A 23,231-nucleotide genomic window follows, 5' to 3' on the forward strand; every position below is an offset into this window, starting at 1 on the left:
GAATAAATTTATATGGAATAAGAGAGAAATTAGTCAAAACACTAAATTAGCTGTATACAAGTATTGTATACAGCTTATTTAACTTATGGATCTGGGAGCTGGGGAAGTAAAACACTTGACCAAAGATTAGACACTGCAGATATGAGAGTCCCGAGAAAGATTAGGTGCGTGAACAGATGGCATCAATGGCAATATCATATTAAAAACGATGATATTAGGAAAGAACTTGACACTGTTAGCATCCAGGAATGTGTTAGCAGAGCTAATCTCAGGCGGTCACTTAAATAGAATGGGAAAGGAAAGAGTAGCAAAACAAGTGTTCTCTGCCAGGTTGGCAGGAAAAAGACCCAGAGGAAGACCAAGATATAGGTGGATTGTTAGGGTAAAAAAATTGTTAAGATAGAAATATAAGACCTGACAATGTTGGAGCCTACAGGTAACAGATTGATTTGGAAGAAAATTGCAGATAGGAAGCTAGTAATGATGTAAATTTTTCATGTAGTACTATAATATCCTGTACACCCCTTGAGGGTAAATGTCAGGAATTTGATGATGATGATGAATTTTATATATATATATATATATACACACACATACACAGTATATAAAATAACTTGAAGTAAGATAACATTACTTGTACAATTTTCAGTGATATTTAAGTTTATAAATACTAGTGCTTATACAAATATACAGTGATATCTCGGTAATCCGAACCCTCCAGTAATCTGAACTGCGGTTTGAAAGAAAAAAGTTTTATTTATTACGTATTATTATTTTTATTTAATAATTATAATTTTAACTAATATTATTTATTTTATTATTATTATAGTACAGTATTTTTTTTCATACTGTCGATTGCATGGTTATACTGGAGGCCTATTTTGATTTATTGTGTGTTCATGTTTGCTTTTTTTATACTGTACAGTACGTACTGTATTGTCGGCATGAATCACAAATATACACAAAAAGAGTTGAAAGTTTATTTTTCACTTGGTTAGAGTATAATAAATTTAGTTTAATCCTTTATCCAAGTGTGAGCAAACAAAGTTTGCGTCTGAAAGTATCTTCAGGACTGAGGTAAGGTGGTACAACACCAGGACAACTCGTTGCAAAGGTGGAGCAAGCTACCAACACTCCTGTCTCAGTATCTCCTATAATGCAAAACACATCTCCTTGCGGATATGTCTAATGTTATGCATTAAGGGAAGGGCCAATACCCAGACTAGTTTCGACCTTTATTGAGGTCTCTTCAGTGGGAGCCAGGCCCAAGTTGAGATTCAGATATCAGGCAGAAGCTTTAGCAGGTCATCTCTACCTATAGGAGTTGCCAAATGGTGTGCCACCCTTTTTTAATAAATTACTCTGGATTTAGAGAAAGATGTTGAAAGTTTATTTTTCACTTGGTTAGAGTATAATGGTAGTGGCCCTTCCCTTAATGCATAACATTAGACATATCTGCAAGGAGATGTGTTTTGCATTATAGGAGATACTGAGATAGGAGTGTTGGTAGCTTGCTCCACCTTTGCAATGAGTTTCCCTGGTGTTGTACCACCTTACCCCAGTCCTGAAGATACTTTCAGGCGCAAACTTTGTTTGCTCACACTTGGATAAAGGATTAAACTAAATTTATTATACACAAAAAGATGAAATTCAAAACGTGCATAATTTGGTTAAAAATATAAAACCAGATGTTGAAATTTCACAAACAGATGTTACGGAATGGATTAAGTTACGTACTGAAGTATGCAATTTTATTAAATCAGAATCCTCAACAATACACAGGCACATACAAATTAAATTTTTTTACTAAAATAAACTTGTGTACTGTGTTATTTTTTTGTTTCACATTATAGTGCAGTAGCTTTTTTCTATCAGTTAATTTATTTACAGAATTAAATTCATGTACCATTAGAATCTGATTATTTTTGTCTTAAACGTTAGTTATTGTTGTCTCTGGGGGCGGGGGGGGGGGGAATTCGCTAATCCGAACGAGCACGGTTTTTATTAGTTCGGATTAGCGAGATACCACTGTGTGTGTGTGTATATATATATATATATATATATATATCATTCCATAAATAACAAAAAATTTATAAAAAGGTGTTCACTGATGTGGAACCAATGACATATAGTCAAGTGAACTCCCCTCTAACATGCAACACGTTATATACAACCTGGTGTGTGTTGATTTCTTTGGCTTTCTTAATATCATACTGGTGTCAAAGCAGTACTTTGTAATGCTTGTTATAAGGTACTTTTCTTGCTTCACGTAATGATCTATTTGTTGTGTTCACTTTAATGATGTTAGTCCTGTTTCTGATGAAGTTTGTAAGCCTTAAAAACATGAGTAGTTGTTCATCAACATCAATTTAAATTAGAGCAACTTTTCATTTCAGCAAACTATCCCTAACCCTGTTCTTATTAGAATAGTCTTTTTTTTTTTTTTTTCACTAAAGACTATAACATCCAGCTCAAGACTCATAAACAGATTATAGGGTTCTTACCTATACATGAACTAATGTAGGTTTCATAACCTCTTGTGAATATAATATAAAAAAGAGGGGAGGGGATTCAAGCATATATGTTGATTAGCTTAGAAGATGTTTATAATAAATAATAGCATGCCATGATTATATACACATTACAAGCTTTTAACAATCCAGAATATTACTCAATTGAAAAATTAAAATATTATAAAACCTAATTAGGTGCAATCACTGCACCTAATTAGGTTTGAATTAGGTGCAGTGATTGCACCTAATTCAAAGATGAATTAGGTGCAATCACTTGCACCTAATTCATCTTTGAGATGAATAATGGGAATAGACAGTTAACCCTTTCACTGCTGGGAGTATAAAAGCTAATCAAACTCTCTTTGCTGGCTTAGTTTTTATTATTTTTTTTGTGATTAAAATTAAAAAAATTGCATGCAAAATTTTAGATTAATCAAAGTTGTGACACAAAATTATGTTATATTGAAATGAAAATCTTGCTCAGCATTTTTATAACAATACCTGTATTAACTCCATTATTCTTGCAATTTACAATTATATATTTTTGAAACAGGGGATAGATACATATATATATATATACTCTTTCTCCACCTAATTTTCTTCTCTTCAAATAAGATGTTTGGACACACACACACATATGGCAATACCTTTGGGGAGTTTACTTAGAAGCAGGAAGAACGAATGTTAAAAAGTGTTTTTCTTTCTCTCTTTCACTGGGTGACTGGTTATCACCAGGTGATGCACATCTCATTTTTCTCAGCATATGGAAGATTTGAAAAAATTCTCTTATGAGAGTCAGCTGAAAATCTGCAAGTATTACATTTTTCCCTGTATTTACTTTACAGAGTAAGAATTTAGAACTGTTAAGTACAGGAGGTAAAAACAGAACTTTATGTACCATTCAAGTCCTAACAAAAACATTCGACAGAACTACTCATCATGCCAAATGTTTGTGTTACTCTTATTGTATTCTATTACAGAATGTTGTTTTTAGTTTATGGTATAACTGTCTCTTTCCTAGTGATTTCATGCAAATTTTATGACAGCTGCACACTTCGTGCTACTTTCACTATCTATGGAGGACAGTGATCATGTGACATCAGCTGGGAGGTTTCTCCTGTTACAGGAAAAAGGGTAAATATTTTATTCCAGACAGCAGATGAAAACAGAGAAGCCTGAGTTTAGCTGAATTATATTCATAATAGATGTCTCTATATGCCCAAGAAATCCAAAACATGTTTAAGTTGTTTCAGACAAGATTTTTTAAATTCAAAAGTGTTCTTGAGTATATTTGAGCTTAACAGTGAAAAGATTAATCAGAAGCTGGATAATAGTCAGATGGGATTAGTACAATTATACCAAAACTGTGACTTTTACTCATCTGTGTATGCAAAGAAATTTAACCAATAAAATAATTATCTTAACCAAAGTTAGTTATTAACAAGAGAAAAAAACAATGATAAATAAACTTACCTTCAAACAGCCACAGAAATCAATTAACTTTCTTTGGCTGTTTATACAGTCAGAGGCAAGTTCTTTCTCTTCAGTGTTTAACTGCATTCTATTTGCTTCTAAAGATTTCTCAGTTATAGAAGAAAGATTAACTGTACTGAAATTCACTTCATTTTTCAAAATGTTTAGTTCATTTGCATGATGTATTAGTGCATTCTGTTCTATTTGTGCTACTTCCAATCCTGTATTTTTTTGAATAGTGAGCACATCCAATTCAGTGCTTCTTTGATGTTTGTTCATTTGAATATTTAGTTTACATTCCTTATTCTTAAATTCTTCAGGATTGAAAGAGCTAATATTTGTAAGATGGTCTCTAATATCACTCTCACATAAACTTACATTTTCATTCAATGAAACTTTTAGATTTTGTATATCAGGAGTACTTTCACCAGAGGAGATATCCAAATTCTTCACAAAAAATTTCTTAGACATCTCTGAACTAAAAATTGCACAGTTGTCAGAAGGATCTGTGATAGGTAATAACTGAATTTCATGAGAGACTGACTTTTCAGAAATTTGGTTAACTAATACAGATGAATTAATATCTTCTAGTTTATTAAGTGATTCAGTAATGCTAACTGCAAGTATGTCAGTTTGGGAAGGAGCTGGCAAAGATATATTTGTTAAAGTTTGATGCTGGCTTAAATTTTCATTGGCTTTTTTATTACTGCTATTTGCTACAGTGCCTTGCGACTTATATTCTTTCTGATAACTATCTTCACAATTTAATTTGCTGATTTTAGGTTTATTAAAGTTATAATTTGAGTTATTCTCTTCCACAAATTTAGAATGAGTTTCCTCTTTATGTTCTAAAATATCAATAGCAATAAAAGTAGGACTATTTTCTAAACAAGATGAGTTTTGTCTGGCACTGTCACAAATTACATTATCCAAAGAGAAATCTCTAGGTGCATTTTCCATAAAGACTGCCTTCTGCTCTTGTGGTGCAGAGAGCAAACTACCTGAATCATCAATCATATTTGTAAATAATGCTTCACTTAAATTCTGAAATTTCTTAATTCTATCTAGCTTTATTGAAGCAAAATCCTCATCTGGAAGATGAAAGTTTATCTGAGGCTGTAGTGTTGCATAATCTATAAGTTTTTTAAATATTACACTAATTCTTTGATAATCTTTACATGTATTTGTAGAACCTTGGTTATTATCTTCGATATACAATTTATTCATGACATTAGTTGTTTCAGGCAACATGGCATTATCCATTCTTTCATTACTACAAATGCTAGCATTATTACTTTTTCCATGTACATCAATATGTGCATGAAAACTATAATCTGTTATGTCTCTCAAATAACAATTCAAAGGAGAACATCTATTAAATGCTAATTGCTTATTATCAGATCCTTGCTTCTGATTCAAAGATTTCCTTTTACAAGAAGACAGTTTTTTTGTATGTATTTTCAAAGGTGATGGTTTTCTAAGTGCCAAATCATTTTCACTATTAGAAATAGATATCACAGTATTTGGAGTATGTAATGTATTAACAGTAGACACAGCTGTAGAAGGGGAATGTGCAATGGTAGTACATGGAGTTGTTCCTACAATTACAGAACGAAATGGTATTACATAAGAACCATGCATGCTTTTTTCGGTAGTAACATATGAAGCATGTTGCTTTTCTTCATTAGCTACCAATAAATTGCTTTCTCCTTGTTCATTTGGAGGCTGAAAACTTTTACATTCATGTTTAGTTGCATTCACTGGGCTTTCTTCATTTATTTTATTAATACATTTCACTTGTTTCTTATATAACTTTAATTCTACACATGCATCACCTTTATTCAATGTATCATAATCTTGGAATGAGGCACATCTTAAAACATTTGACTTACATAAGTTTTGTTGACTAGATGTGGGACCATATTTTGTAGTTTTTTCCTGTGAGCTGGCTGAAGTCTTACATATATTATCTATTGCAGATATGCAATCAATAAAAGATTTCTTCTTTTCCTTTTCAAAGTGGTTTCCAATATTGCTTTTCACTTGATTTTGAAAATGCAACCTGTCTAACTTTATATGATCTTTTTCCTTCGCATTTATTAAATCTACTTTAGATTTAAATAAATGTTTTCCTGCTTCACTTGAGCATTCTGACAGCTTTGTTGATTCCTTGAAATTCAATTTGTCCTCTTTGTTCTTATTGTGAATATGCTTTGCAGAATATAAAACTTCAGCACCTAGATCACTTTCAATTTTATTACTGCTAATAAATTTATCCTCATAATTTAACTTATATTTTAAATTTTCTTTTTTCTCTGTTTTGGAATTCTTGCAATGACTGCTCATACTGATTTCCAAATTTACAGGAAAACCACATGGATGTTTAAAGCACACTGAGTAATCATTAAGAGGCATTTCATTGGATTCAGTGTCAGAAGAATGGATAATATTTGGAATTTCAGTTAATTTTTTCTCTGAAAAGCAAATATCTTTTTTATGTTTAAGTTGTTTATTTTCACTTCCCATTTTTTTTCTTATATATTGTTTAGCCTTAGCTGCCCTTTGCATTTTCTGAAAAAAAAAAAAAAAAATCAATTGTTAAAAAAATCCTTTTCTGCTCTCCTCTTCTGATACTAGATTTTTTTTTACATTAATAATATAAAAAATTACAAGATAATTTAATCAAGATAATAGAGCAATTTCAAAATCAGAAAATTAGATATGTAACTAATCTATAAATAATATATATATATATATATTATTTTTCTTATTCCTCTTGTGCCTTATCCCACCTATTGGGGGTCGGCCTTTTTACATGATGTGACCTTAAGTGTGCGATCCCAACCAACTTGTCGCAGAGCTGAATATTGGGGGGGGGGCAGCCTTCCTTGAAGTATTTCCTAACAAGTCCAACTCTTCAAGCAAATGTCAACAGATTTCTTCTTTCTCAATCCTGACCTGCACTACACACTAATATGCTAGAGACTCTTCTGCCTCCCGTGTCTTTTTAATTATTATTATTGCATGATATCTTCGATGTGTCCAAGAACTCATCACGGTAGGGCACCCTACTCCACTCCGGTACAAACATCTTGCTGTTTCTCTTATTACTTAATTCTCCCACTACCAACAACATTAGTTTTTGTCTGTAAATTGTGTGTGTTCTGATGGCCAATTTGCCTGTACATGAGATGAAAAATCCTGCGTTCTGGGGAGAAAAACCCTGCTACCTCTGTATGAGATCAGCTAACTCACCTTCAATTGAAAACCCCATGTAAAGATTCCTCTCATCACGACAAGAATCAAACTCAGGCCTTTTCCAATCGAAGGGTGCAAGGTACCATGCAGTTATCCCAATATCATTAATATACAAATTAAATAACAAAATGGTCCCAAAACTGACCATTTTGACTTTCCTCTTTTGATATAGTGTTCCCCCATACACAACTTGCTGATACCTATGCAATAGCCATTCACTTATACAACTCACTAGTCTATCATCCAATCCCATCTGTTTCAGTTTAATCACTAACTTGTGGTGTGGCAATCTATCAAAAGTATTTGCAAAATCTAAGTATACTATTATATATACATCTTCCTTGTCCGATATAAGCAAGTTTGTAAAACACGAACACCATTTAACATACCCATACTTCAAGCACAAAGAATACCACTGTTATCAACCCACTTTTGTAATCCTATATCTCACCAACCTCTCCAATACCTTAACTACAACTTCAGATATACAGATCGACCTATAATTTGTTGCCTCAGCCTTATCACCACCTTTGTGAAGCAGAACAATTCTGCCTTCCTATCATTCCTTTGGGACTTGTGCTGTTGCAAGACTCTTGGAAAACAGATAGGCCAAAGCTGATGCTAACTCCTTGGAACATTCCCTTAAGACACATGGTGATATGCCATCAAATCCTATTATCTTATTGAAGTCTAGCTTACTTAACTCCTCATATACCTCTTGCTTACTTGCCATTAAGTGCTGCCTCCAAAGTGTCTTCTTCCAGATTTCATGCTTAATCCCCTCATTCATCTATTTTAGATTCTACCTTATTCAGCCTTTTGACCTTTGGAATACATTCTCACATTGATGCTGTTATGTATTTCTTTTTCAGTCCCCAAGCAGCATTTATTTCCTTATCACTCAACTCCTCATTCCATGATAGCTCCAAGCTGTCTCCTAAGCTTGTCATAATCACCAACCTTGTACTTCCACATATATCCTTTTCTCACAGAAGTCTTCATATGGCTAGCCACAACCCAGGAGATCCCTTTTTGATCACTCTCACCAATTGGATAGAAGTGCAAAACCCCACTCACGATTACATCTTCTGATTGCAATTCAAATTACTTTACTGCAATTCACTTTCATTACTGGCCAGGAGTATTTATCTGTATACAATATTGACAAAATGGCTATTGCTTCATAATGGGGTACTTCCATTAACTTTCAGTCACTAATGTCTGATAGTGGAATTAATACATATATAAAAGAGTAATGGTATGATATACATAATATACACTCAATGGACAAAACATTACAGATACCTACAGTAGCAAACAAATTAATCTGAACACTCATGTTTTAAAGTACCTTGACAGCATAATCTGGTGTTAACAAGATAGCAAATTAAAACAGGCTAGATACTGCTAAATAATAAGATGTTGTCAGGCAACAATGATCAGGAAAAGGAAGGAGTAGCTACAGAATTCAATAGTACACATGAAGATTAATGTTTACTCGATAATTAGGTCAGAAGCCCAGTGAGTTCTCTGCATTTCTTAAAGATGATAGAGGTCTCTCCATGTTATCAAACTTTGACCCTTAAATGGCATAGTGGTATAACTAAAAGTGGTAAAACTAAATGGCATAGTGGTAACTAAAAGAAAAGCATAGTGGTATAACACGATCAGATTTCATGTTGGCTAGGGTGTTGCACAATTAAACAAGGCCCCCTGCTGCTTTCATCAGGGAACCAGGGCAAACAGCAAAAAGTCAGCTACTGGAACAAACTCTAACTCAACATTTACAAGAAAAACATTCCCAACGTCAAGAAGAATAGAAGATAGGAACAATCCACATAAGGAGTATTTATAGAAAGGAAATCAAACTTGCAGAACAAGTACAACATGAACATAATTGACATTATTGAGACCAAAACAGGTGAGATTCAACTAAATAAATATAGCATGTTATATTCAGGCAGTAATGATCAAGGAAAGGAAGGAGTAACAATAGCATTCAAAACCAAACATGAAGATAAACTTCTTGATTGAAAGGTGATTTCAAGCAGTTATGTGGAAATTTTCAAAATGGACAAGGAAACCTATTTGTTCCTATGGTTCCAGAGAAAGTCCTAAGGAAGAAGTGGAGGAATTTTTCCAGTCATTAGAGTAGACAGTTGAAATAAAAAAATGATCCCAATTGGAGATCTAAACAGTAGAGTAAGAAACGAGTCTCACAAGACATATAGAAATGTTTGGAGAAAAGGACAACGCTAATAATAATAATCGTAAACACCAGCTGAATTTCTGCACAGGATATGGAATGGTCATTACTAACACCATGATACAACATTAAGATATACATAGGTTTATGTGCACACAAGAAATAAAAATAATATGTAAAGAAGTTTTAAAAAGAATTAAAGTTGAGCAGCTTTAACAGGTAAACTGTAGACTCAATTATATAAACATCAATCAGAAAAAAATGGAAAAGTTCAAAAACAAGAACTAAATCTTGGAATCTCGTTAGAAAACTCTAAAAAAAAAGGGGGAGGGGAATGAATATGGTGAAGTTGTCTGCAAGGATAGAAAAATAATAACACCATGGAGGACAAAAGGAGTTAAACAAGAGGTCCTGGAAAAGAAGAAAGGAAATAAGTTGGAAGATGCCCTAAAAGAATACAGAGAAAAATATAACTGAGCTAACAAAACAAAATGAAAAGTAGCTGTACAAAAGTCATGGGAAGATTTCAGTAAGAACATCAGGAAGGTGGCAAAATATTCTAGAAGTCATTGAAAAAGCTTAGAAATTGAGAAAAGAGTAATGTAAAAGTAATCAAAGATGATAAAGATGACATGAAAACTGAAGGCAAGGATATTTTTGAAGAAATTACTACTATTAAAATAAACAAGCAGTGACAGAATAGTAGAAGAAAATATTCCAGAGGAATGCAAACAGGAGTACATATCTATACTAGAGGTGATGATGATATGCAGCTGGTTTTCTACCCACTACAGGCCAACACTAGAGGTAGAAAAAGCTATTAAAAGCGAGAAACATGGAAAGGCAGTTGGAATTGATGATAAATCAACCAGAATTGCTGAAATATGGAAGTATAAAAGTTTTTTGCATGAGCCTGTGTAGCTCAGTGGATGTGGCGTTTGCACACCACGGCACTTGGCCACACGAAGGAAGACTTGGTTTCGAGTCTAGTCGGCGACTAGAGGAATTTTTTCTAAGCCTTTTTTCGACCGGTTCCCGAGTTAGTCGATCTGGCACGGGCAAGCGGGTTTTTCGTCCCGTAAACTCAAGAAAATCGACCGTAGAACTCGCATTATTTCAGACATTAAATATATTGTGTTAGGGTTAGGAACCACGAGATGGCGGCACATTTGAGCCATCTCTCTTCACTGCGTACCACTTAATTAGTGATAGCCTTGGGCCATCTATCTCTCATTGGGTACCAGTGGAGATTGAACTGCCCACTCAGTCTCCAAAAGTTAGATAGGGCTAAATGGCCTCGCCTACTCCCGTATACGGGAATAAAAAGGCGTTAGCTGATTTTTAATTTTTTTTTTTTTAAAGTTTTGCAGTGAACTGATTGATTCAGTTAAAATTCATAATTCAAAGGGTGTGGTCAGATGGTTGAATTACAGATAATTGGAGTAGAGCTTTCATATTCCCCATCTATAAAAAAGGGAAAGCCAAATGTGAAAATAGAAATTTCTCTAACTATTCCAGGTAAGATTTATGCAAGCATACTTAAGAAAAGGTTACAAAAATTGTGAAAGAGAAACTTGAAGAACAAGCTGGGTTCAGACCAAAGAGAGGTTGTCAAGATCAAATTTATATGGAATAAGAGAGAAATTAATCTAAAACACTAAACTAGCAGTGCACAAGACAGTGCTCAAACCAGTTTTAAGTTAAAGATCTAAAAGTTCATTAGAAATCAAGAACTTGATCAAAAATTAGGGTCCTGAGTAGATGCCATCAATGTCAGAATTATATTAAAAATGAAGACATTGGAAGGAACTTGACATTATCTGCATTCACGAATAAGTGAGCAGACCTAATCTAAGGTGTTATAATCACTTAAACTAGGAGAAGAAACATTACCAAAGCAGGTGTCTGATACTAAGATGATAGGAAAAAAGACCCAGAGGAAGATCAAGGTCTAGGTTGATTGATTCAGTCAGAAGTGACTTAGAAGAATGAAATGTCAGATACAACAATATTTGAGTGCTGACAAGAAATAGACTAATCAGGGGAAAATTGTTGATAGGAAATTAGTAATAATGTAAATTAATCATGTACTGTCATAGTATGCTTGTACATCAGAAGATTGATGAAAGCATTTGTGAGACATGGCTAAAAACAGGGCATAAAAATAAAGGAACAGAACATGATCAGTTCAATGTATTTAGGAAGGACAGAAGATAGGAAGGGTGGAGAGGAGGGAGGAAACACTGCTAAGGATCGCAGGAGAATTAAATCCAGCTAGAGTAGAATGCCAGTAGTGGTAACAGGATAAGTAACAAAGCAGTGGATTCAATGCTGTTTGGTGTGAAATAGAGATTAACAAGTTTCTAGAAATACTGAGAGAGAATTTCCTTAAGTAGCATATAATGAAAGAACTCTAGTACACAAGTGTGTATCTAATAATAGTATCAGAAAATCTGTCTTTAAATGAGATTACTGACATGCCTACAAACATGAGGGTGTTTATGCAGCTTTGACATGGGAAGCGATAGCTCTGACTAAAAGGCAGATGATTATAATAAACAGAGAAGGCAGCTTGAAGCAGTGCCCTGACATGAGAAACTGTATGGTAGAGGAATCAGCATTAAAGCGATAATGAGAAGTAGACAAAGAGCAAGATTGAAGGAAGCTACATCTGACATCATATTGTCAGAAGAATCAATGAGAGCTAAATGTATGACTACATAAAAAGACAATGAGGTAGATATGTCATGAGAAGAGTGAAAATGAAACTCAGGAGCAACATAAAAAAAAGCACATCATTAATGATCATTTAGATCTGCTAGTGTTACAACGTTAATCTTAACCTCAGACAGAATCCCTGCATGCTGATTTGAACAGACTAATTTTACAGACAAATGTTGCTAAGAGTATGGTTATGCATTTTGGACTAAGGTCACGGGGCAAGCAGAGTATTATACTAATAGGAATCTGATGAAGTCCACAAAACTAGACTCAGAGGTTACAGTGGAAAAAGATTAAGGTCTAGAACACACATAAGCTAAGACACATTGTGCCTCTGAAGTGCAAATGAAAAACAACGGTACGTTGTGCCATGCGATTAGAAAAGGTCCAAGTTCGATTCTCATCATTACGAGGAATCTATATGTTTTTTTTTTTTTTTCAACTGAAGGTGAGTTAGCCGATCTCAAACAGAGGTAGCAAGGTTTTTGTCTCCTGGAAACTCGAGTTTCTCATCCAGCATAGACAGAGGACATACACAATTTACAGACAAAAAATACTAGTGGTGGTGGGCAGATGGCATTGGTGTAGGTAATGATGGCAGTGGCAGTTCACTGTAGTTGGTAGATTAAGTGATGGAGATGGAGAGTTGTAGAGTAGTTGTACATGACACCTCCAAGCAGTCCAAAGACTCATCGAGTCTTTGGACTGCTTGGAGGTGTCATGTAATAGTAATAAGCTGGTCAAGACTTTCTATAACTGCACTGCTTAAAAGAATGCTAACAAGAAAAAGAAAGTTATTCTATCACTTTATAAGACATATACAGTGAATAGCTGATATTATTGTTATTGATTATTGTTATAGTTTACTGTATTTTTAACGTCACTTAGTTGACCAATTAATTAACTAGTAAGAGACATGTTATGGATATTATTCATTGCTATTAATAATAAATTTTTAATAACAGTGATAAATGTGTAGAACATATGGATAAGATATTTCACGATACATAATTAACATTGTTAATTATGTATCATTATATATTATAATTATGTATCAAGATATTTCATGATACATAATTAACATTGTTGAAAACATGATCGTGTCATAGGAAAAGTAGTCAGTGTGTTGCCCTGGAATGGCAGTGATGAGGCAGAGAGCAAGAATTATGAATGATATGTTACCAGAAATGTGTGAAGAGAAAGGAATGCAGTTTATTGATGTATAGAACGAGTTTGAAAGAAGAAATGAACTCTATAAGAGTGATGGCCTGCATTTTAAGTTTTGGGGTGAGTCATCTGGAGAGACTGCTGCTGGAAAAAAGAGTAATGAGTGCAGAGAATGGATCTGAGCAAGAAAGATGCAATGTGAAAGAGTGGAATAGTAAGGAAGGAGAGACTGAAGTGGTGCTTATGAATGAAGAAGTGGGTAGCATGAGTGTAGAGAATGAGAGAACAAGTGTTCAGGACAAACAGGGAAATGGGGAGACTCAGGGTGGACAGGGGAACACAGCATTAGAAATGTTGATGCTCCAAGAGGATGTGAATGTGTGTATGTGTGTGTGTGTGTGTGTAGACAAAAATAGAAATGGACGACTTGGTATGTAGGGAAAACAGTTGGATTCGAAGTGGCTCGGTATAGATCCAAGAATGAGCTGTTATGTTTATAAAGGAATGCCAGAAGTATATCAGAAATAAGGGAAATGAAATGGTTGCATTGATGGATGAGGACATCCTGAGGGAGGTAGAGTGCTATTGATGATAGAAAAAGAGTTATGTCCATACAATGTAGAGAAGCAAGGGTAAAATAATGCTAATAGATTTGAGGCAGTATGATGATATATAGGTTAATAGAATGGAATATTCTGTTGGCAGTTGCTATAGACCTGGTAATTTTTAGGGTAGTGACTAGGAAATGTATAAGCAGCCAAGCAAACAGGAAAAAGGTGATCATTATGGGCGATTTTATTTACGGCAATACAGGTTGCAGGGGTATATATTCAGGGTGTACTAGGTGTGTGGAGCACACTCACAGAATATCAATATCACTGATGTTATATTTTTGCATTTATTCCTGTTAAAGGTTCCCCCAATTGTTTCCTGGCTTCACATGATTCCTGAAATTAAACACAATATGTTAATACTTCATGAAGAGGACACTTTTCAACCCGTAAACATTGCATCGCATTCGTGTTAATAGTCCAGGTGTGCAGTCACAAATACGAACACCTTTAAGCTCTTTGAAGAGACAAACAGATGGTGCAGTGGTCAAATCCTAAGCATTCTAGTGGTTTAAACTACCCAGAAGGCAGGAGAAGGAGTGCACTGAGACAATAGCACCCAGAAATCAGTGGCTGGGATTGGGTATCGTGTTGGCTAATCCAATTAAACGTTGTCATCTGTCATGAGTTGTTGATTTTGTTTTCTGATATTTCATCTGTTTTGTGTGTGTAAAGTGTGAACTGATTTGTTTAGGACATCAATATAGACAAATAATTTATAACTTTTTGCCTATATTTACAATAGGAAACAGAGTTTATGTTCTACTAAATATCACACTTTCTGCAGAGCTTTTATGGATTGTGTGATGAGTTTTTACAGCCTTTCTTTGGTTCAATCCGGAAGAATAATAATTTATTATTATTATTTGACACCTCCAGGGAATCAAAGGACTCATCGGGGGAGGGCACTTGTTCTACAGCGGTCTCCACCACTTAATCCACCAACTGACCACAACTACACCAATGCCATCTACCGCTGCCCACCACCACTGGTATTTCCACAGACAATCACAAACATCCATGCCCACGGCGGGATTCGAACCCAAGTATTCGAATTCAATTTCCCAAGTAATTACTTTTCCTGATTTCTGTGTGTATTATATGGCTGTATTTATAAATCATATCACATGATCACGTGAAGTAACTTCAAAACTGATGAGGCAACCCGAAACCAGTCTGGGTTGTGACCCTACCCATAATGCATAGCATTACACATGTCTGTGAAGATATGTACTTTGCATTATGGGATACTAAGGCAAGTGATGTGAAGTCATTAGTTTCTATATATGATTTGCCCAATCGTGAAATTACTTCACGTGCAAACTTTGTTTGCTTACACTTGGATAAAGGATTAAACCAAGAATAAAATTTGGCATCTTTAATTTATAGCATAACTAACCAAGTGGAAAAACTTTCAACAAGTTGTGTATGTAATATCCAGGAGAGGAAATTTACTAGTGGTGTGCCTTCATGGGTCTGTTTTAGGACCATAGCTATTTAACCTGTATGTTCATGATATTGGGAAAGATTTGAATGGGAATATACAGCTGTTTGCAAAAAATACAAAGTTGGGAAGAACTATGAAGAGTAGAGCAGATGTTGTTGCCTTACAAGACAACTTGAATAGACAGAGTCCCCTCCATCACAAGTGGCTTCAAATGATTCTCTCTCTCAGTATGTGTATAAATTCCATTTCCTTCCTTCCATGTGACCCTTTCTTCCTTCCAGTCCATATCGCCATAGTCAAAGTCCCCCATAATAATCACTCAACCTGCACTCATTGTACTAATTTGCTGATGCAAGTCTTCTAGATCATGCCTCACTTCCTGGCCTATAGCAGCAATCAATTTATATTTTGTCCAGTTGACTTCTTAGACCATACCGACTCAAAAGAAATGCCATCTGCCTAACTAACTCCTACTCTTGTTGGTTGCAAATCATTTGCTATCATTAACAGTACTTCCGGCCCCCACATCCTATCTTCTCTAGCCTTCCTGAAAAGACTAAATCCATCACATACTATCCTTGTAACTACATCATCTGCTGTTATCTCAGTCGTACAAATGCCTATAACTTTTGGTGAGGTTGCACTAACCAATGCCAAAAAACACCTCCCTCTTGTTCCATTAGTATATAAAAAATGTAACATCCCCTTAAGCCCCCAATCACTTTTACATCCTGAATTGACTACTCCGTTTGATATTGTTTCCTGAGAGACTAGATTCTGCATTTTTGTTTCATTCACATACTCATTCGCTTCATGGGTGCCTTCACACACACACACACACTGTCATTTGAATCCATCCTAATTTCCTTAGTTTTTCTGACTTTGTGCTTTCACACTCTCAGTGAACAAAGCTCTCTCTTTAGACACATTACTCCAAATCAATTTATGTGCAGTCCATGAGCATTGTACAAATCTTTCCATCCATCAAACTCAGAGTTTGATCAAACTTATGAGAAACTTTAGCAATATGCCTTCTAAAACTGAACTTTCTGTATACCACCAAAATCCCTAGCTTCATATATTTCCTGGAGTACAGTTTCATCAATGTGATATGCAGATTGTAATATTTGTATCCCTTGGAACTCTACCAGAACTGAGATTTAAATTAAAGAGACTAAAGAGACATTGAAGTTTCACTCCAATGTCTCTTTCTCACTTGGGGAAATGTTTTTTCTGAGATTTTGTCAAAACATATACACCTAATAACCAATGTGAATGAATGGGTATAGACATGGAAATGACAACATGATAGTCTTCCCTAACTAACTTCTGAGTGACTCTCTGGAATCAAAAAAAGACTAACCATATTTACTCCTTACTCTTATTATAAAAGCATATAATAGGAAAAAATAATATTAATAAAAAATATATTCATACATAATATCTATGTGTGTGTATATATATATATATTCTTCACTAGAGAAGAATAGAGATCTGCAAGTTGTCCAACTGTGTCATGCAGACTGCAGACAAGAAAGTATACAAAAGAACATGCAAGTAGATTATTATATCAGTACACGAGTGCTAGGAGTATCAGAAAAAAAGGGGTAGAGTTTGTTGCCTTGGTCAATATGTTGGGACCTTAGATTGTAGGCATTAGTGAGACCTGGCTATCAGAATCAGATAGCCAGGTGTCAGATACCAGGTCTAATTGGTATCGAGTATAAAAGGTATAGTATTTTAAGGAAGGATAGAGAGGATGGGACATACTGCTAAAGATATCTGTTTGCAGATGATTCAAAGTTGGGAAGAACTATGAGGAGTAGAGCATATGTTATGACCTTACAAGACTTGAATATACTGAGTGAATGGCATGGGAGTAGGATGCTAGTTCAATGTTGGAAAATGTAAGGTTTTAAAATTTTGAAAACAAAGATGGGATGTAGGATTTACTCTTGGTGGAGATATATTGTTGAAGGTGAAGAAAATAAGAGATCTTGGGGTGATGACCGATAGGTAAAATTTAGAGGGCACTGACTTGCAGAAGTAAGGTGATTCTGATTCCATTGTATAAGGCCTTGATTAAGTCACATATGGACTACTGTGAACAGATTTCGTCACCTGGTTTTCAAAAGGATGAAGAGATGTTGGAAAGGGTCCAGAGGCAATTGACTAAGATAATTTCTTATCTCTGGAATACTGAGTATGAAGGAAGGTCGAGAAGATGCAATTTGCTGAGTTGTGTAAAGGAGGAAGAGGGGGTGATATGATAGAGATGTACAAGTTGGTAAGAGGCTGTTACAGGATTAATGTTGTAATGGTTTTTTGTAAAATGGTGGGCGATGTGAAGAACAAGAGGTCATCCATGAATGCTATATAAGGAGAGTATAAGTAAGGGAGTGAGAAACAGGTTTTTTGCATAGAGAGTTATGAAGGATTGGAATGCATTGCCTGAGAGTACAGCGACTGAAAGAGAATTTGAATGTATTTAAGACATGGTATGATAAGCTGTGTTTATGACAAAGGGATCTCCCATGATGAGTGTTTGACTTCGTGTGGGTCTTGGGGTAATAATAATAACAAATTCATCAAATGGGAAAAGAAATTTTAATGGATAAATATGGCTATATGGATTAAGTATGTACTATGTAAATTTAAAAAAATAAATAAATTGAACATGGTTATAATGCACTAACTACAAACATACAGCATAGTATCTGTACAACCAGTATAATTAATAGAAATCATTTAACTGTTTCTGACTGCCTGCTGTAGTCAGAAACACTTGTTTGAATACAAGCTAAAAGAAGCACACTTTTACTCATTATGGCTGAATTTCTGTACTTTATATAGAAACTCTCTTCCTACAGTCTACATCCATGTAATAACCTTCCAAACTGCACAGTGAAATAAACAAAATCACCACATATTATTTGTATGTATAATATGATACTTAATACTTAAAAAGCAACCAATGTTCTTTAATGAAATCTCATTTTTCTCTTATACTGCTTTGTAGTGTTCAAAGCAATTTTTTAACAACACATCAGTTAGAACACTAAACAAGAATTATTTTATAAAAAATAAATTAACTTTTTAATAGTTTCCTTGTAAGATGTGATGTAAACTTATATCATTTATTTTCAATCCTAAAGTGCAGCTACAGTTCTTATCTCTCCTGGAGAAGGGGGAGAAGAAATGAAGGAAAATTAGAAGCTAAGTACCACTACACTAACCTTGAAAGAGTTTTTATTACAGATTTGTATCAACCAAAGAATTCTTTAAACAAAGAACTGCTCACTCTAATAATACTATAAAAGCTGAATCCCAAAACATGTCCCAACTCAGAGTTCAGATTGGTACTGTCAACATAAGAAGCATCAATGAAAAAGAAATGGACCTAGCAGAAGAATCAGATAGACATAACAGATATAATAGAAACAAAGAAGACAAAAACAAGTGAGATTTTTCTAAGTGACAAATACAAAATATTATATTCTGGCAACAACAATCAGGAAAAACCATAGTAATCAACATAGTATTCTTGAATGACAGGTAATATCAAGTAGAGTGATGTGGGTAAATATCAGAATGAAGAACTGAATAATGAGACTTATTTGTGCTTATGGTCCCATGGAAGGTTTTACTAAAGAAGAAATGGAGGAATTTTTTTGAGGTATTAGAGAAGGTAACTGGCTCAATGAAAAGGAATAGTTGGTCTTTTTGGAGAACGAAATCTGTATTAGTGGCTGAAATTTTTTAACACTATTTTATGCATTTCATCAACCTTCTTACTTATATATTTTTAATATTCTTGTGATAATTCAACTCAAATTCCTATGAATTTTAGTTATTTCTCAAATTCATAGGAATTTGAGTTATCTGAGTGAATGAATAGCAAAAATTTTAAAACCACTTAATATTTTTGTTGTTTTTAACGCTATTAGAAAAATCTCTACCTTTCTCACTTCTCCTATGGAAAGCTTCCATCTCCAAGTTATCCAGGCATCTACCAGATTCCTTACTTTTGTGGGTTATCTTATATTGGACAAACAGGAAAATCTGCTTTTATTTGTCTAAAAGAACACAAGTTTTATATTAAATATCATGAGCAGTCTGGCCTTGTGGAGCACACCAACACTAAACAGAGTTCACTAGAACAAGACAAGAGTCCTTCATAATAGATATTTCCTCATAGAAAGTCTTTATAAAGAAACATGCGAAACTTTACTTCACTGTCCTAACTGAAACAGATCTAATGGTCTATGTCTATCCCCTTTATGGGAAACAGTACTTTTTAAATCTGCTAATCTTTTCTAACTTGATTTTGTCTATGTATATATTTATATATATTTTTTAATAACTTAGAAAATCATTAACCTTTTTTTTTGTTATCTTACATTAGTTACCAACGATGGTGCTTTTAGAATTGTCTATTATTGTTCAACTTAAGTGATGACGTCTGTGATACTTGGCCAAAAATTCTATATTAAAATTCTACCTCCATTTTTATCATTCTTTTCACTGTGTCAATTCACAGTATTTTATTATTGAAACAAAGAATCATTAACTCAATGATCCTTCCAGAAGTAATGTATGTGAAACAGAGAGCTGGTTAGCAGGCAAACAAGAAGATAGATTAAAAGGTTTTCAATCAAATGCTTAAGAAGAATCAACAGCACAAAGTGGATTAAAAAAAAAAAAAAAAAGTAAAGGAAGAGTCGGGCTGCACTGATAACATCCTAAACAGGCTACACAAAAGACAGTTAGTGTTTTGGCACATAGCCAGGATGTGCCAAAAAAGCCTACCTAATGTCCTTCTTTATGGAAGGGTTGAAGGGCAGCTTAGGCAGAGGAAGACTGAGAAGATAGGATGAAGCCTTGGAAATCTGCTCAAGCTTGAACTTATTCCAAGTGGTGGCAATGCTGGCAGAGGACAGAATCCAAAGGAGGAAAAGAATCCATGGAACATTCAAACCATACTGAATGGAAGAGAATAATGATGATGAATATATCCTGAATCAAACATATCCCTGCCCCCCCCCACAGGTTCTGTCATAATCAAAGAATCTGGCACAACACATAGTGTGTCCATATATAGGGGAAAAAAACAGACAGGCCGAGAGGAAACATCTTGTCTTTCTGATGTCAAAAGTCAGTTCAAGAGGTTTCCTCTCACCCCAACATGAACATGTTAAAGAGATTAATTGGCAATAGTGGTTGTCATTTAACATTTTTTGTGCAGTTAGACTTAGAATTTTTGAATTATTCAGTTCAAGTATCAATATCATATCAAAGTATCAAATATTTCAGTTACAGTTAAAATTTTAAAGCATCAGTGAAAATAGCTAAGAAAATTATTATCATCCGAGACCTCAAGGAAGTCAGGGACTCATCGAGGAAGACCACAGATCATCCACACTAGCCATCCATTCCATACATGTGCCGTCTCCTATCTAGGAGGTTGACTACCATGATGTGATTCATGGCATGTAATGACATGTGGTGAGGACCCTATCTCTTCCACATATTGTCGTAAGTATTCATGACTGTAATCCATGTGTGTTCACGGGGCCAGTTTGTCTATTCTGAGGGACGAAAAACCTGAGTTTCCGGGTGAAAAACCCTTTACCTCCGTATGAGACCAGCTAACTCACCTTAACTTACCACTTCAAAAGGCACTCACTGCTCTGTGAGAGAAAAATCTAGATCTGATTCCTTTCTTAACTATAGCAAAAAATTATCAGCTGATAACCTATAACACCCATTCAGAGGTTTACAGGCCTCTACCATATCATTCCTCTTTATCCTGTTTACCAGTGCCTGCAGTTCACATGCTCTCAATCTGTCCTTGTAATCTATATTTCACACTTGAACTTGTTTCCTATCCACCATAACTTCAATTTTTTGTAACATAATCTCACTAATATAACATTCCATTGGTCATACTAAAGTGCATAACTTTACACTCACTAACACTACCCAATGTTCCATCTTATTCAAATCATTCTGTAAACACTGTTTAACAATAGCATTCTTGATTGCCCTATATCTTTGCATCATCAGCAAACAATGGTCAAAGGACTGGTCCTGGGGTACACTAAGTCACCTTAAATCTGGAAGGTAGATTCACACCCACCATATACAACTTTCTGATACCAATCCATCAGCCATCTACTCATCCAAGTCGATCACTTCTATTCCAATCCCATATCCTACAAGTTTATACAACAGTCTTTCATTGTATCCTATCAAAGTCTAATTGTTCATCCATTCCCTTTATCCAACTCAGCAATAGTATTGCAGTATTATAAAATATGAGCAAATTACTAAAACATGACCTCTCTTTAATAAACTCATGCTGTTCTTTGCAAAGTATAATTTGTTTGTCAACCCATTTCTGTATGTAAGTTCTTACCAACTTCTCTAAGACCTTGACCACTACTCCAGAGATAGTGATAGGTCAGTAGTTAGACATCAGTTTTTGCACCATCCTAATACAATGGAACTAACATACATTCTTTCCATTCCTGAGATCTTTCGTGAGCTAAGACTCAAGTTGTACAAGCACACTGAGGACAAGCCATTTCAGTTGAACATTCCTTCAGCAGACACGCTGATATCCCATCTGGCCCTAAATTGACATCTAGGTTATAGAACAGCTCTTGAACCTCATTCTTATGGATCTCTATCTCTTCATCCAGTCTAGTGGTAGCCTTGTTACATCAGACAGTCTCAAACTCATTGTTACTTGGACATTATTACTAGTACTGCTTCCATGACTTTCCACCCTAAATTAACAAAAATCATCAGATATCATTAGTAGTACTCTTCTATCTCTTCCATTGTTCCTAAAAATACTATACCTTTTACGCTCAATTCTGGTTACTACATCTGACTCTGATAACTAGGTTTCACTAATGCCAATGATCTTAGGCTGAAAACATTCACCGAGGCAATGAACTCTACCCCTTTGTTTCTGTTGCTCCTGGCATTTGTGTATATAAAAGCTGCCCAACTGTTGGCCAAGTTGGGCAACTTTCTTTTTTCCATTCACAGATGCACTCAAAAAAAATCTGAACCCTACTCCTTCACCAGATTCATAACCTTGTTCAATGACATACATATACATCTGCAAATATAGCTGAGCTTACACACACACACATTCTTATCACACCTTCCATGATGATCTAGTTTCCCTGACTCCCTGTATTAGGTCTCAACCCAATTAATAATTTCTCCAGGTTCCTGATGCCAAATCCATTCAAGTGCAGGCCATCCCCTCTTATATAAATCTTTTCAACCATCAAACTCACTCCCTACATCCAAAAACTCAAATTCATTTCTTCTACACTGCCTGCACATTGAATCATTTGCTATCATAGCCCTCCATCTTAACTTAGTTCTGTTGTATCTTGGTAATAAGCTAACAATTTTTACTCTCTCTCTTTTTTTTTGCTTATTCCAACAATCCTTTCATATCCTCTCTCATACTATACATATCACTACTTAAATCATTAGTTCCAAGAAGCACTACCATCTCCTTTACTTTTCTATTTCTCTATAATTTTATTACCATCAGTTTCTTTTCTTTCATGGCTACTTCTTTCTTCATAGCTTCTATCTGATCTAAAAGCTAAAATACATTAAATAAATTTTAAAAATGTATATGACTACAAGGTACTGTTCACATATTTTAATCAATAATTAAAATAAAAAAAAATCAGAACCAGGCCAATATCATCATAAAAAATGTAACTTTAATAAATGCAGTAAAAGATTAATAAGCAATTTAGTTTACATTTCCAATTAAAATCTTACATACCTAACAGAAT

The 23,231-nt window shown here is 34.6% G+C and overlaps 1 protein-coding gene across 1 annotated transcript in view; it reads right to left on the reverse strand.

Moving 5' to 3' along the window:
• The window catches only part of LOC150097301 (uncharacterized), a 178,898-nt gene that overhangs the window by 123,381 nt on the left and 32,286 nt on the right, over window positions 1-23,231 (reverse strand). The window contains exons 3-4 of the mRNA XM_090407640.1: window positions 22,973-23,032; window positions 3,987-6,557 (exon numbers count right to left, since the gene is read on the reverse strand). Of these exons, the coding sequence (XP_090263766.1) occupies window positions 3,987-6,557; window positions 22,973-23,032 (2,631 nt within the window). The remainder of the gene's footprint in view (window positions 1-3,986; window positions 6,558-22,972; window positions 23,033-23,231) is intronic.

This window comes from Typopeltis vanoorti, chromosome 17, assembly GCF_054136105.1.
Source record: "Typopeltis vanoorti isolate ZY-2024b chromosome 17, IOZ_Tvanoo_1.0, whole genome shotgun sequence".
NCBI classification, from domain to species: domain Eukaryota; kingdom Metazoa; phylum Arthropoda; class Arachnida; order Uropygi; family Thelyphonidae; genus Typopeltis; species Typopeltis vanoorti.